Genomic DNA, 16565 nt, shown 5'->3' with positions numbered 1-16565 from the left:
AGTGACAGTCTGTGGCCCAGTGAAGGCAGGAAGTCTGCAGATGACAGAACCGTCCTGTTTAATTTCAATAGCACGAGCCCTAGAGCAAGCGTCCGCTATGATCCATGTATATGTCCCTAATTGCTAACTGATGTACAGGCTATATGAAGCATGGTGCCACTTAAACCCACTGCTACCTCATCCTGCTAGCATGGGAGAGTAAGGCCAATTCCCCAGAGCTAAGTCCCATTTTCTGGACTATTGTATATATGAAATTCTAAGTGATAAAAGAAAATACAGGAACTCTGAAAACACACAGCAGAAGGGCGGCTCCTTCCAGATCACAACCCAGGACAGAATATAGAATTCTTTCCTTTAAAAGCCCCTAGTGCTTGAACTGGCTTTTTGGAGCCCATTCTCTTTGGAGGGATACCTTGCTCAGCCTAGATGTTTGTGTGTGGGTGGGGGGGGCAGAGGTGTTTGGTCCTGCCTCAGAGTGATGTGCCAGACTTTGTTGACTCCCCACAGGAAGCCTTACCCTCTGAGGAGTGGATGGGAGCAGATGAGTGGAAGATGAGGAGGGGAGGGAAAAGGAACGGGGATTGGTATGTAAAATGAGAAAATACATATTTTTTTTAAAGTTTCAAGTATATTTTGTGGTCTCCAGGTTTTATGCACTGAAAATCATGCATGCATACATGACGTAAAAGTAGACACTGTCTACAGCAACAAGGAAGGTGTGGTGAGGAAGTAGGGGCGTGTGTTTAATGTGAATATATACTTGTATGAAAACTAACCAGCAGCCGTGTACTGGAAGGGAGGGATCTGGTCCTCGAGATAACTCACTTTAAATAGAGAAAGAGACTGAATTAGTATCTGGCTATTCCTAAGATGATTTTTTATGATAAACAATAAATCATAAGTAGAAAGTAATAATTATAAAATTAAATTACACAAAATTGCATAGCTAATTGTTATTATACAATTGTGCCTTTCATGTGTGGATAAATTATGACCCCTCTAGGTTTTCAAATGGATTTCTCAGAAAATTCAAAGTCAAGTTACTATATTTTCTTTTAAAAAGGGGGAAAATAAAAACCCAACACCCCTTTGCTCCCAGCACTCTTGAGGGAGAACAGGTAGAACTGTTCAAGGCTACCCTGGTCTATAGCAAGCTCTAGGCCAGCCACGCCTACATAGTGGGGACCCTGCCTAAAAACAACCCTGCCCCGTGGCTTTGTTGGTACTTAAACACTTACATAAATAGACACTAGAATCTCAAAGCAAAAGACATGAGCGTGGAAGAGGTTAGCACGCACAGGTCTCCGCTTGGAACAAGAATCTCGAAGAGTCTGAAACGTTTGAAGAAAAACTCCACATGTAAGACAGACATCCAAAATGGCTCAACATAATTTATTTTTTTATGTTAAAATGTACAGAGTTCTTTTGAAAGTCCTTGCTAGAAAGGGGGAAAGATATTACATACAAGGAGAGGAAGGGAGGCTACCTGGCCAGGAGCGCATGACATGAGAAATACAAAGGCGCCTAGGCGTCCCTCCCCTCACTCACGAGTCACCAGGAACAAAGTACAAAGAGGTTACAAACAGGAAAGCAAATGTAAACAGACAGGATAGACTTAGTTTGTACATGCGGCTTTTAGAGGCATCTGGAGCTCTATTCACACTCTCTAGAGATCTCTTTAAAGAGGATTTTTATCTTTCTTAAAATAGTTTTTAATATTCTACAACAAAGATAAAAAATTTTAAAGATGGAATGAAATGAAAAGCTCTTATTTTAAAAGGCATCAAAGTCACTAACAAGTGAGTTTTTAAATTTCTTTTTTTAGAAGATTACCCAAGTTATCTTGCTAAAAATACATTTTTTTTAAAACAGAAGTGAAAAAATGACAGGTACCAATATTACCATGTTGGATAATTTTCTTTTATAATATAGAAAAGAACATATTTTCTACAATAGTTCTACAGTCACAAAGAGGCTTGTGGAAAAGGGAGCTGCCTGATTGAATTTAGAAAGAAAGGAAAAAAACCACAACTGCAAACCAATAAAAACTGAATTCACGGCCCTCATTTCAACAGCTTCTCCTTCTGCCTTACCCACCCTCCTCCCCAACAAACTTCCCTCCCCTCCCCCCATCCCCGCCCCATCCCATCCAGGAAGCAATGACATAGCTGAAGATGTGGGAGAGGGCAGCACAGTGCACATTCTACGAGATGACTGGGAACTGGAACAGTATATACAGAGAACTGGGTCCTACGCAGCCTTGCACATGCTCAGAGTCGATAGCGGGACAGGGTGGAGTTCTGCTTTTCTATCTAACACACTTAATTGAGAAAGCCAATTAAGGTATATAAAAAAGCCCAACAAACCTGTGCATTTGAAAAAAATGTAATGCCTAATTAGTACTTTAAAAATTTATCTATATAAAATGTACAAATAAAGGAGAGAATTTATGCTTACAGGTATTTCTTTAAGCACTATGTCCTCCCTTTGGATATTTGACTGCACATACCAAGTGGTATAATAGTTTCCATCTTCTAATGATGGAATATATAATGTATATATATAATTATAATTATATATATAATTTTTTTAACCTATCCCTGGAGCAAGTGAGAAGAGAGTGGGCGAACTAGTTAAACACACGAGCGAGTGTCCTGAGCCCGGCCGCCCAGATGCGCCCTACGATGCTGGTGGTGAGGCTCTCCTTGCTCATCACTCGCAGGAGAGCGGCTAGTGCACACTGGTCCATGGGATGAGCTCAGGACCTCAGAGCCAACAGAAGGAGAGGTAATGCATCATTTACACAGCTATAGAAGTCACCATCGTCTCCCTTCGGACTCATTCTGCACCAGGTGTTTTCTAAATCACTGATACTCCAGTCATTCATGAAAACTGTACGGATAAAATGTGCCAGGCAAATCACAGGGCTTGCTCTGAAGGTTTCCAGAGTCAAAGGTGCAAGCACAAGACCTCAGTCCACATTTCCAAGTACATACTACACAGGAGGTGAGTGGAGTGTGCATGTTATGGCTGATTCACCAGGTGGTAAAAACCAAGAGGTGCATCCCTCTTTCTGACTGGTAACTGACCATCTGTATCCTCCAAAGGCTGGAGCAGGACTGCAAACAGCTTTCCTCTGAGATTCTGCTGTTAAGTGAGACTTACAGTATTTTTGTGTCTCTGAGTGCTGAGTGGGAATATTAAAAAAAAAAAGAATTCTATTACACTTGATTCAAGAAAAACAGGTATTTCAATGAAGTCTACCTAGAAACACTCTTGGGGAAAGGTTTCCAGAGGTGTGTGTTTGTATAGGGAGGGGAGGGAATTTTACAGGAGAAGCATTTCCTGCCTCACTTTATTATTAATAATAATAATAGCATTATGTTTCAGGAGCTTGGGATGCTCTCCATATCCCCATCCCTACTCCCCTAAGTGCCTCCTGCTGGAATGAAGTGGGCAATGAAAGGTTGGGTTTGGAGGAAAGGGTCTGGCTGACCCTTGAGATGTATATATAACATTTAAAAAGGACAACATTGGGAGCTGCAGACAGTGAGGGGAAACATACATTTTAAAATAAAATAAGTTCACGTTTACATAAATTCTGTTCGTGTGGTGTATAAAGAAAGTAAGGCTCCTTTTAATTATGAAAAGATTTTGTGCATGTTTCCCCACCCAATCCATTTTTAGATGAGTTCTACTGTAAAATGTTCAAGACTGAAGAAAACAAAAACCCAGAACAACATTGAACCCCAAAAAGAGATCAGGTTTTCTAAAAACAAAACAGTAATAATAATAATAAACCAAAGAAAAATTCCTCTAATTCTACAGTAATATTTTAACTGGAAAAAAGGTCCGTTTTTTTTTCTCTGGTTTGTCAGTATAAAAAGTTCCTTTATTTATATATATTTAAGCTTTTAACTGCAAGTTCATCTCGCTCATCTTCTCATGTAAGGTCCATTAAGTGACTGCTTGGGCACGCCAGCAGCATTCATATAGCTGTGATGGGAGGGGCCAGTGTACATCATGTTTCCATGAGGGTTTGGCTGCATAGGCTGCTGGGTATAGGCCTGGCTCCCCATCATTCCCATCTGCATCTGCATAGGATACTGTGCTGTCTGGTTCATGTAGGCAGGGTTACTATGGTAACTGCTATTCATCATGGGTTGTGTCATTCGATAGCTGTTCATGGCATTCAAGGTGTTCATATTCATGGAATTGACATTATAGGCTGGAGTGGGCATTAAATTAACCCCCATGTTCATGCCACGCTGAACAGCCAATGCTCGAGGGCCAGCCTGCATGGCAACTGCTGACGGGCTGCGGCCATATAGTTGTTGTTGGTGTGCAGTTGCAGAGGGTAAAGGTGCAGACTTGGAGCGGATAGAAATGTGCCCCTTGACTGGCATCTGCCCTTGCAACCTCTGAGTGTGAGGAATGCCAATGTTGGTGGCAGACATGTTGCACTGTAGCAGAGGTGATGTGAGGTTCATAGTAGTAGATGCCAAGTTTGGGGGTGGAGTCATGGTGGCTTGTGCTTGAGGGGTCCCAGCTAAGGGATGAGATGGAGCTAGCTGAGCCAGTCCAGTATTAGACAGAGAAACACTGGTTGCATAGGAAGTCACAGCAGGAGAATGGCTGTAAGGCATGGCATGAGGGTCCATAATGGTGTTAGTCAGCTGCTGCAGCTTGGCTAGACTGAAGGTGGCTGATGGCTGAGAGTAGCTGCCAGCACCAAAATCCCCTGGAATCCTCTCATAGATGCTGATGTTCCCAGTGCTTCCAGACTCTGGTATCTCCATAATCATTGAAGCTGCAGTGAAGCTGTTGTTCATACTGCACTGCGACAGAGGAGGCTGCTGCTGGGGTGGGGGCGGGGGCTGGGGCTGTGGGGGTGGGGGCTGCTGTTGCTGTTGTGGCTGTGGTGGGGGAGGCTGTGGTGCCGGTTGCTGTTGTTGCTGTTGCTGCTGCTGCTGTGGTGGTGGTGGTGGTGGCGGCGGCGGTGGTGGCTGCTGGTTACTGGGAGGCCTTTCCACCACACAAGTCTGAGGTGACTTGATATTACAGTTGGCAGCAGGCTGGACACTGCTTTGTTGCAGCATGCTGCAGCTGTTGCCCATGTTTGCCATTTGCTGAGTAACAACACAACTGTTCTGGGTGAGGCTGCTTGAAGACGACAAACCACCATAGGAGCAGCTACTCTGAGAGGAGTTATTCCCACAGATGCTGCTGCCCATGGTGGAATCATAGCTGCTTGGGTTCTCATAGTTCTCTGTGGTACTCTCGATGCTGCCCAGGTCACTGAAGCCACTGTCCACCACCTGCTGAGAGTGGTCTGATACGGAAGGCACATCCATCATGGGGCTGGTCTCCATGTTCTGCATAGAGGGTGCGGACAGCGATCCTTGCTCTGGGCTGATCTGTGTATAGCCACTCTCCAGGGCAGGCACGCTGGGGCTGCTGACTGAGCGAACTGATTGACTAGGATGAGATGGAATGGAAGATATTGGGCTATTATGCTCGGAAGCATGACAGTCTTCAACCATTGACATCTGAGGGTCCTCATCAGTGTGGGTGTAACTCTGCAGAGTCTGGCAGGCTGCAAGAGTTTCCTCACAGTCCTGGTAGGCTCCTTCATGCTCACTGCTTTCTTCTTGAGTCAGAGACTGCACCGCCTGTACAGTTTCCAAGTCCAGTTCACTGTGTGGAATCTCTTCCTCCTCTTTTAGTTCAATTAGTTCTTCTTTAGTGTTTGAGTCTTCCTCGTGGTCCTCCTCAGACCCCGGCATGGTCTCTGACACCACAGATGCCTCATGGGAAGGCTGTTCCTCTTCAGAATCCGGCTCAGTTTCATCCTTATCCTTTATGTTCTCCCTACTGTCCTGCATGTTTGCATCTAAAAAAGACTCCTGGATGCCAGGCTCCTCCTTGGGATCTCCTCCAGCTGCCTGCTCCTCTGGCTCTTTTGTCTTCAGGGAATCTGGATGGCCATCATCCTCATCGTCAGCATCGTGGTCCTCATTCTGGTTTGCCTCTGCAGTCACTTCATCGTCTTCCTCTGGCTCCTGTTCTTCCAGCTCTGGAGGCTCTTCCTCAGATTGCCTCTGCTCTTCCAAGGGCTTCTCATCTTCCTCATCTGCCTCGGGTTCTTTGGGTTCGGCCTCAGGACTGTTGCTACTGTCCAATGGGGACATGGCTCTAATGTCACTGCTAGTTGTGTCCTCTTCCTCCTCAGCCTCCTCGTCTGCTTCTGTATGCAGCTCCTCCTTCCTTTCTTCCAACAAGGGCAAGTCCTCCTTTACCTCAACCATTTCTTCACTTTCTTGAGTTCTGGATTTACGTCCAGGTTTGATGGGAACTATGGGCTCAATTATGCATTCTTGTGTAGAAACAGCTATGATTTCCTGATTCAGTTTAAATCCTGGTTTTCGTCCAGGTCTTTTCTTCCAGTGGATAGGTTTTCGGCTCTTGCCTTTGGGCCATCCCTTTTTCTTTTTCATAGGTGTAGAGGTATCTGGCTCAAGTGAAGCACTGCTTACATCACATTTTCGCAAGAGAGATACTGGCTTTAGGATAGGAGTGTCTGTATAGAAAAGATAAGAAAGTAAAGACAGGTTACAAGATCAGTATTCCTCTGAGACCAACATGTAAACAGAAGAATTTGAGGAATAAAGCTAATTAATGATATGAAAGGGCACACAATAAACTATCAAACAATGACACCATCCTGGGCAACATGACTCTGCCACCTACTAGGTAAAAGTAGTTTGAGGTCAAACTCTATGAAGATGCCCGAAACAAGCAGCAAGAATGTGTCAACTCTTAAGTTACAAACCAGCTTCTTCTGTTTCCTTTTCTGTAACCTCTTTGGTTTATTTATTTGTTTTAATTTCCACAAATTGTTACTTGAAGTGGGATGATAAGCCAATTTCTGCATACCACAATTGAGCCATCCCCTGTAAACAACTGTCAACGGGTTTATACGGGAACAATTGCAAGGCATTTAGTCTTAAACAAAGACTGGCATATAGTGCTAAGCAAATAAGGAAAAGTCAAAGTGCCAATAACAGTTAGAGGGAATAAATTCAGCACTGGTATTACTTTTTCCTAAATCGTGGCAAAATATATGTGAGATAAAACGTTAATCATTTTAAAGTAGAGTTCGGTGGCATTAAATACATTCTCAATTACTGTTAGTTTTTAAAGGCTATGAACATTGAGGGAGTGTCAAAGGTACGTTTGTGGTACAACTGGGGAGTCAACAAAAGCAATAGTTGTATGAGAGAAAACTGTCAAGGTAATAGGAGCTTACATGTGGGACACTATTGTGATACACGGTGATCAAAAACAAAGCACCAAGTGCCAGTTCACGCCAAAAAAAGGTGAGTTTCCTAGATATATATCAATATATAACAAGAATAAAACACTGGATCATGATTTATAACAAAACAAAGACTTTAATGATTACTATATTAAAAGCACATATCATATAATAAGCCTTAAAATAAGAAAAATGTGTCAAGTATGGTGTAAATTTCAACACTTGGGAAGCTAAGCTTAGTCTCAAATATGAGGTCAGCTTGGGCTTCGTATCTAGACTGTGTTACACATACTCATAATTCTTCCCGTCGTATGTACACTCACATGCATGTACATGCAAACATAACATACATATATACACACACACAAGTATACATGCACACATAACACATACATAGACACACACGTACACATACATACATAACACACACCACAAGAATTTGTTTGTTTTGGTTCTAGGGACTGAATTCAGGGCCCATCACCACCAAGTTCAATCTCTTGTCAGAAAATCCAAGTTCTATCTACTAGATTTCAAGCCAAGATTTTAAGAGAATAAAATAAAAGGTCCTACTAAATAAGGCAAAAGATAAAGTAAAAGAGTACAAAGCAACATTGGACAACTGGATTTTATTCAAATTCAGCTGTGAAAATATTGAGGCCATTCACACAAACACAATGCAGGCGTGAGGCGGCACAATGCTTCACCACACCTAGGCTAGGATGCCAAGGTCTAGATTCTTCCTACCTCACACCATGGGAGCCTCAGTAGCTGTATCTCTGGATGTGAAGTAAAATAAATCTATTTTAAAAGTAAATGATTGGTAGTTTAGCAAGATCATATACCTTAGCCTGTTCTGTTATTGTTGCCAATTACGAGAGATGCATAGTTGGTTGCTGGGTTGTGCACCTGCAACCCCAGAAGAGAACAGGCTGAGGCAGGCCAGACCGCTGCATAGCAAGTGTCAAAACAGCAAAAAAGAAATGACTACTGATTAAGATACGTTAAAGACTTGATTCAGGAAGGTTCCCGACAGGGGAGGAAGTTCCTGTTGATACTCAGTGTGCCTTCTCAGCATTCATCCTTTCAGCAGAGGTAACTGAGCACCTGTCTTAAACACTCAGCATGCAGCAGTGAGCAAACAGACAAATACCAGAGACCACACAGCCTAGTAGTCAGCTACTCCACCACCCTTTGACTGAAGACTCAGGTAAAATCCTAGACAATACTGGGCAAAAAGAAGAACTTCCAATAAGATATCCTGCAATGCTAAGAGCAGGTCCAGATTACAGAAACTAAATGCAAAAATGGATATGGATATATTACACGCAACTTGCAGAGGTCCCTAACCTTCCCTTCCTGCCTTAGTGAGTCACACTCATTTTCAATCCTTTGTAGAAGGGTTTGTAGCTGTTCCTGCTGTCTATTTAAAGACACAAGAAGTCACTGTAAGAAACAGTTCTATAAACATACCATCCACATCATCTGACTCCTCTTCTTCCTCCTCATCTTTAGCTGGCCTCTTTGAGGAGGACTGACACCTAAGGACATCCTGTGAGGACAAGCGATGAAAGTACCCTCTGGGGAAGAGCTCATTTTCATCCTCGTCCTCCTCTTCTTCATCAATCTCAAATGTAGGCTCCAGTCTCGGCATTGGTCTCTCAGAGTCAGAATCTTCAAATGGTTCATCTAACACCTCAGTGGTCTCAGAAATAGTTTCTGTGACTACACTGCTATTGTGGTGCTTCCGCTTGCGGACTCTTCTTCTTCGGTGAAGAATTGGTTTCTATTTAGTAAAGAAAGCAAATATTTTATTTGTAGTAATAAACACTTTCTTCTGCTATAACCAAAAATTTTAAAATTTTGCAAAACTAGCATATTTAAAATGAAGATGCAGCTTCTGAAAGATATTTTGGTAAAGATATAATGAAGTATTAATCATAGAGATATGGGTCAGTAAGATTGCTCAGTAGGCAAAGATGCTTGCTGGGCAACCTGGGCAACCTGACAACTTGAGCTCAATCCTTGGATCCCAAGGTAAAGCAGGGGTGTGTGGGAGACCTACATCCTCAGGGTTGTCCTGACCTCTACATACCTGCTATGGCACAAGCCCACACACTCACATCATACACATTCAATGCATTCGTGTACACACACGTACACAAAAGGATTTTAGATATTAAATGCAATTTTAAGATGTAAAAAGCAAGTGTGTCCAAAGAGTGGATGTTGTTAGTTCAGTTAAATTGTACACTCTAAGGAGTCACCTGCTTCAACACTGAAGTAACTCAGATATCACTCCCTTAACTTTTTTTCAAGAGCAAAAGGAATAGAAACATTGCACCTCACACACCACCATGCAGTCAGTCTACTCATCAATAAATAAGCATGACATGTGAGGAAACCAGTTAGAGAGCACAGAAATGCAGAGCTGGAACGTGTTCACCTGGTGGAAAGGGAAAGCAACAGCACCGTATGGAGCATGGTACATCTTTACACTGGGCTGACCTAACAGCTGACAACCCAAGGATGACTGAATCACTAGAAAGGTCAGTACTTACTCAAGGTCATACGTCTAAGCACTGCTGCAGAACCATATATTGAGTCTCCTTTAAGTGAATTTTGAGAATATCTCAGTGCTTTGCATACAATTTCACTGCTGTTACAATATTCATGGTTTTTTACAAAAGAAAATAGCATATTTACTTTACCACATAAATAGGAAAAATAAACCCTAGGATGGCAAAGATATACTCTTTATGATCATGCAATCAACAGTAAGGATAATCAGTTTAGTTTTTCTCTACTTCAAAATATACTGGGAATTTTCAATTACATTAAAAATGGCTCTGCTCCTTAGAGAAGGTGATTCTACAGCTGAGGCAAGAAATATCCAAGATAATTTTAGAATATCTTACAGTGTCAGAGAGGGCTTAAAACAAAACAAACTCCTAATGATGGTGACACTAGGAACATAAACAGGAGCAAAACTAAAAAACCTCTGAATAGCCAGTGCTGGTGGGATGAGTTAAGACACAAGTTTAAAATAGCGTTACAAAGTGAAGTATCAGGCCTTTACTGATAGAGACAGCAGAATGGATACACAACCAACCTATGCAGAGACTGCTCCTAGAAGAAGTAGCTACACATTTCTTAAGTGTGATTTGCATGGTGCTTTCCTCCACTACTGTATGGGGGGGGGGTGAACGACAGTAGAGAAACCCAACAGGGTTAGTTTAGCATCAACAACAAATGGGTATTTACCTAGTTCATCACGCATACGATATTCTATACTACCTACTCTACCATGTGACAACAACAGTGTTTCTTTGCCTTCTTCTCAATACACTGCCTCATTCTAACTGGTGCGGGATAATGTATGAAATACTGAACCTCACAACCTTCAAGGCCATCTCAAACAAAGTCTGAAAAACAACCCAGAAGAACTCAAAGAGAACACTAACTGTAACATGGAATGCTGGTTGGGATCCTGACCAGAAAAAGGCCATTTAGATAAACTAGAAGTCTGAACAAAGAAGGTCTACTAATTAACCCAAGTGTTGTAGATGACAAACTGTGACAAGTGTTTGGGACATATGGGAACCCTGGGTAGTGTCCTTGCAATAATGGTGCAAATTTGAAAACATCCTTAAAAAGGTTCTTCCTTTAAACAGCCCTGCTACAGAAAGGAACAATTTCATAGCTTTAGGGGAAAGCTGACTCTCATGGTTAGAACATGTCAGCCTGCTTCTGACTGGGTGGGCAATGTGGAGGTGCACACCACAGTCTGAGATTATGACTGGCAAAGACTAGTCAGTATCCCCCACCAGGAATTTCACTTTCCACGTGTTCATGAGTCTGAAGTTTCAAGTTTATAAACTAACACACATGACCCTGGGTGTGCTCTATTTCAGAACTGCAGGACAAACAGACCTACATAATAAGTCACAGCTACAGGAGGACAAGACACATAGACGCATCACCTTTCTTTTCAGTGTGGGCTTTGTGAGGATTGGTGGTGAGTTTGAGCGAGGACTTTCTGGTTCTTCCTCCTCCTCACTACTCTCGCTGAAGCCTCTGAAGACAGCCCTGTCCCCGTCACTGTAGCAGCACGGCAGTCTATCGTTCCCTTCTGGCACTCTGCACTTCAGGCTCTCGGGGCTTTTCTTCAGCTGGCCTCGCCACAGCTCAACACTCTCACTCAATCTTCCCTTGGGGATGTCAGCTTTCCCGTCTGGTTGCACCTGAGACGTTGCTGACTGTTCTTCAATTTCAGTGTATTGTTCTTGGGAGGTTTCTGATTTTTCCTCACATTCTCCATATTGTTCCTGAGGAGTTGATAATGCCTCATCCACAAGCACCTTGGAATCTTTATCACCAAAACGTTCCTGGGTCTTCCTGTTCTTCCTCCCACAGCGGCCCCTCCGAAGTGGCTGGCTGTTGGCAGGAAGACTGTCCCGGGGAAGGGCCTGTCTGCTCAACCGTGAAGAACTGGTCAGTTCCTTAACTTCTGGTTTCTTTTCACTTTCTATTAAAGAGGAAGAATCTTGATCTTTGTTCTCCCGAGACACAGACTTTCCCACCTAATTAAGGAAAACAAAACAAACAAAAACAATGCTGGTTAATTTTTCAGTCTGTTTGATTAAGATAAGAAAACAGAACTTAAAACAGCCTAGATGCCTCTCAACCAACAAAGACCTATAAAGAAAATGTGGTACCTTTACACTGTGGAGTACTACTCAGCAGTAAAAAACAATGACAACTTGAAATTTGCATGCAAATGGATGGAACTAGAAAAAACCCTACTGAGTGCAGTAACCAGACCCAAAAAGATGAGCACGCTATGTACTCACTCATAAGTGGATATTAGAAAAAAAGCAAAGGATAACGAGTCCATGACCCCAGAGAAAGTACATGACCCCAGAGAAGCTAGATAACAAGGAGAACCCTAAGAGGAACATACATAGATGCTCCTGGGAAAGAGAAATAGACTAAAGATCTCCTGAGAAAATTGGGAGCGTGGGGGTGGGAGGGAGAAGGGAGAGTGAGAGAGGAAGAGAAGGAGAGAAGGGGAGGGGGAAGAGAGCTTGAGGGAATGAGATGGTCAAGATGAGTGAAAGACAGAGAGGGAGAGCAAAGAAAGGTATTTTGATAGAGGGAGTCATTAGGGGGCTAGCAGGAAACCTGGCACTAGGGAAATTCCCAGGAATCCACACAAGGAAGACCCCAGCTAAGACCCTAAGCAATTGTGGAGAGGGTATCTGAACTAGCCTTGCCCTGTAATCAGATTGATGACTATCTTAAATGCCACCATAGAACCTTCATTTAGCAACTGATGGAAGCAGGTGAAGAGATTCATAGCAGAACACTGGGTTGAGCTCCCAAAGTGCAGTCGGAGAGGGAGGAGCAAGAATATGAGCAAAGGGGTCAAGACCATAATGGGGACACCCACAGAGACAGTTGACCTGAGCTAATGGGAGCCCACTGATGCTGGCCTAACAGCAGGGGAACCTGCATAGGACCAAAGTAGGCCCTTTGAATGTGTGTGGCAGTTGCATGGCTGGGGCTGACTGTGGGACCACTGGCAGTGAGACCAGGATTTATCCCTACTGCTTGTACTGGCTTTTGGAACCCATTCTCTTTAGAGGAATAACTTGCTCAGTCTAGATATAGTGGGGAGGGCACTGGTCCTCCACAAAGCTATGTGCTAGACTTTGGTGACTTCCCATGGAAAGCCTTACCCTCTCTGAGGAGGAGGAGGAGGAGGAGGAGGAGGAAAGGTGGAGGGAGCAGGAGGAGGGGAGAGAGTGGGAACTGGAATTGGCATGTAAAATGAAACAAAAAAAAAGATAGTTTAAAAAATTTAAAAGGTAAAAAAAAAAATTTAAAAGAAAACAGAACTTTAGAAAGAAAATTATTTAATATTTAATAGCTCCCATGAATGTTTTCTCCTTGGTGGCACTTTTAGAAACGTATTTACATGCACTCCTCAGTTTAATTCTCACAATAACACAGTGAGGTATTATGATGCCCCTCTGTCAGTGAGGTAACTTAACTGAAAAATAAATTCAAAGCAGCTGACTCCAGGTCTTGTACTCAAAACCTTTATGAAATGTCACCTTTGATATCAAAGTCAGTGTCCGTTGTCTGGATAGAAGATATTACATTTTCTCAAAATAAAAACTGATAAACAAGGAAGAACAGGCTAGATCACTGGTTCCCAATCTTCCTAATGTTGCAACCCTTTAATACAGTTCCTCATGTTGGGGTAACCCTCAACCATAAAATTATTTTCATTGTTAGTTCATAACTGTAATTTTGCTACTGTTATGAATTGTAATATGAGTATCTCTGTTTTCTGATGGTCTTAGGCGACCCCTGTGACAGGGTCTTTCAACATCCCAGGGGTCATGACCCAAAGGTTGAGATCCACTGGGCTATAAGAGCATGAGCAAGAGCAGACATCTGAGAAATATGGAATTTTGAAATTTCTTTTCTGGAATATTTAATTTAAACTAAAACATAATTCAAGGGATGAGTTTTCTCTCTCTCTCACTTACCAAAGGGAGACATAAAGGATAAAAGCACAAAAAAGAATGTTAAAGGAAAACCCAAACAAGTTCTGTATCACCTGAAGAACACTGAAGACTGTAGAGCACAGTACAGCCCACCACTAATGCTCTGAAGACATCTATGCATTCCGAAAGTTCTACCAAAAACATATGCATGCTTATAAATAATGTTCTATTATAATAATAGAATTATTATTTCTATATTATTTCTTAATGTTCTATTTTAAGGAAAATGTGTTTTACTTCCTTTTAACAACTGTCATATTCAGGCTCAATCAGATTCCCTCAGTTACTATATATATAGCTTAAAATGTAACTCTTACCGGCATGCCACTAAAGATTAGTCATAACTAATACACTGCCAGAAACCTAATCGATTCCTAGTGGTCTAAGCCTTAAAAACAAAACAAAATAAAAATGTAAATAAAAGTAAATATTCCTGAAATTTCAACTATTAAAATAAAACACTAAAATGCTAGTATAAATATCTGTGTACATATTTGCATGTGTATATGTATGGAGAAGTCTGACACTGTGATGTGCATATGGAGATGAGAGGACAACCTTGGCTATCTTCCCTTAGGCATACCATTTTCTAATTTCTTTTTAAAGAATATTTATTTTTAAGTGTATGAGTACATGCCTGTGCATAACATGCTTGCAGCATCTGAGGCGGCCAGAAGAGGGTGTTGGAGCCCCAACACTGAAATTACAGATGGCTGTGAGCTGCCATGCATATCATGAACCTGGGTCCTCTGCAAAAGCAAGTGCTCTAAATCACGGAGCCATCCCTCCAGCTCCTCTACCTTATTTTATGAGACCGGAGACCCACTAAAGCTGGCCAGTTAGCTTGAGGGACTCCCATTCCCCACCTCCACAGCACTGGAATTAGAAGTATGCACCACTGTGCCCAGCTTCTTAAAATGGGTTCCAGGCCCTTAATTTGACTATAATAACAAGTAAGCATCTATCTCCCTGGTCCTCTAGGAAGGACATTTCTTGGAAAGACATCATAATATATACTACAAATATTCATAAATGCTGTAACAAACCAGATCATACCCTTATAGGGGTCTCTAATTCTCTTTCTTGGTCTTGGGACTCTTCTTTGTCTCCTTCATCAGCCTCCTCTTCTTCATCCTCTGAGACAACAGAGTTGGAGACTATGACCGGAGTCCAGCGTAAGCATTCTGGGTCTACATCTACAGGTCGAAGATTCAACTGAAGCTTTGCCATGTGATCCTGGATAAGTTTTTCCCGGCGGATAATCACAAATCTACAACCAGAGAAAAGTTTATAGCAATCAACAATGTACTATGATAGATAATGAACAGCGAGGCACAACACACCAAAGACCCTAGAGATTATAGCTTCAGAAAGCGCTGTTAGAAAGATGAACCGTGTAACTGTGTCAGCATGGAGTTAAGGAAGAGAGGCAAGTGAGGCACACCGCATACTGCAGGCTGATTCACACTGGCTGACACACTAACTCAGACAACACACACTTTTCCCTGCTCACCTGACACCTTTTCCTAGTTTCCATTTGTTCAGCTCGAATGTTTTTTTTCCTTGTGATCTTTCCTGACCATTTTAAGCAAAAGTAAATTCTGTATTTCACTTAGTGACATTTACTTGGGCAGTTAGCGAAGTAAAATGAACATATTTTACTTAATGACATTATTTCACATTGGAGGAGAGTAAGCTCCCAATACTAGACGATAAACAATTGAGTGGCGTAAGTGCCAACTTTATACACTAAAAATGTTTGTGTGTTCATCAGACCCAAACAGCACAGAAAGTGGATTCAACAATACATATTCTGTTTGAGTGAATTGCATTAGGCATCCGGCCACCTGATCCCAAACCTACATCATCATCTTTCCCCTTAACCAGTCAGCTGCTCTGTCAGCCTAATCACATTCAAAGATATATAAGGGGTGTGATACTCACTGGTCACTGCGGAAGTCTAGCATTCGCAGGTGGTGGAGTGTGGAAGTAATGTCTTGAGGACAGACTCCAGTCAACTTGCTTAGTTTCTTAATGCTGATTTGTTTATCGTTTTGGTGATAAAGGCACTCCAATATTACACTTTTCCAGTAAGCCATGTAGGAAAGACGACCTAGATCTGACAGTGGTTTCTCAGGGGACCCTGCTTGGCCTTCACGCTTTGATAACAAATAACCTGGAGAACCCAGAATTACAAACATGTCAGAGACCTCAGAAATGACAATGTCCCTTTATATGACCAACCCAAATACCAACCCATCAATGTTAATTTCAAAGGCATATTCCTTCCAAAAATAGAGAATAAATGTGTAAAGCTACTTTAAAACAATTTGCAGAGATGGTTATATGTCTATATATTGAACATTAGATAATGTTGTTTATGGTCAATATGTCACCTTGTTAAAATATTAAAACTGCTAAAAACAAAATAAAGCTTTCTATCACAAGCTGCATTAGTAAGATTAAAGCAACAATGCTTTGTAATTTCCATGTATTACTAGGGGAGACAGGAAAAAAAAAAACCAAACTTTGCTTTATTTTCACCACTAGAGGGCGACTACCATCTGTGACCTGAGAAGGACACAAAGGTTTGTTAAATCCTGTTAAGATTGTGGCTCCTTCAGTGAAGGTACTATTGGTCATTTATCACTTCCCCTCACCTTGGGAAGCAT

At 42.1% G+C, this 16565-nt stretch overlaps 1 protein-coding gene across 2 annotated transcripts in view; it reads right to left on the bottom strand.

The window, feature by feature from the left end:
* Positions 1 to 1371: 1371 nt before the first annotated feature.
* Kat6a (lysine acetyltransferase 6A) overlaps positions 1372 to 16565 on the bottom strand; it is an 83204-nt gene continuing 68010 nt past the window's right edge. For both annotated transcript variants that reach the window (XM_050146683.1, XM_050146684.1), the window contains 5 exons: positions 15838 to 16069; positions 14950 to 15163; positions 11299 to 11898; positions 8789 to 9101; positions 1372 to 6580 (listed from right to left, as the gene is read on the bottom strand). In XM_050146683.1, coding sequence (XP_050002640.1) covers positions 3936 to 6580; positions 8789 to 9101; positions 11299 to 11898; positions 14950 to 15163; positions 15838 to 16069 — 4004 coding nt within the window. In that variant the 3' untranslated portion in view covers positions 1372 to 3935. The remainder of the gene's footprint in view (positions 6581 to 8788; positions 9102 to 11298; positions 11899 to 14949; positions 15164 to 15837; positions 16070 to 16565) is intronic.

The sequence above is a fragment of the Alexandromys fortis genome, unplaced genomic scaffold (genome assembly GCF_014885135.2).
Source record: "Alexandromys fortis isolate MF-2015 unplaced genomic scaffold, M_Fortis_MF-2015_v1.1 scaffold_55, whole genome shotgun sequence".
Lineage (NCBI taxonomy): Eukaryota > Metazoa > Chordata > Mammalia > Rodentia > Cricetidae > Alexandromys > Alexandromys fortis.
The sequence above is the reverse complement of the archived record's forward strand: the minus strand, read 5'-3'. Positions and strand labels throughout refer to the sequence as shown.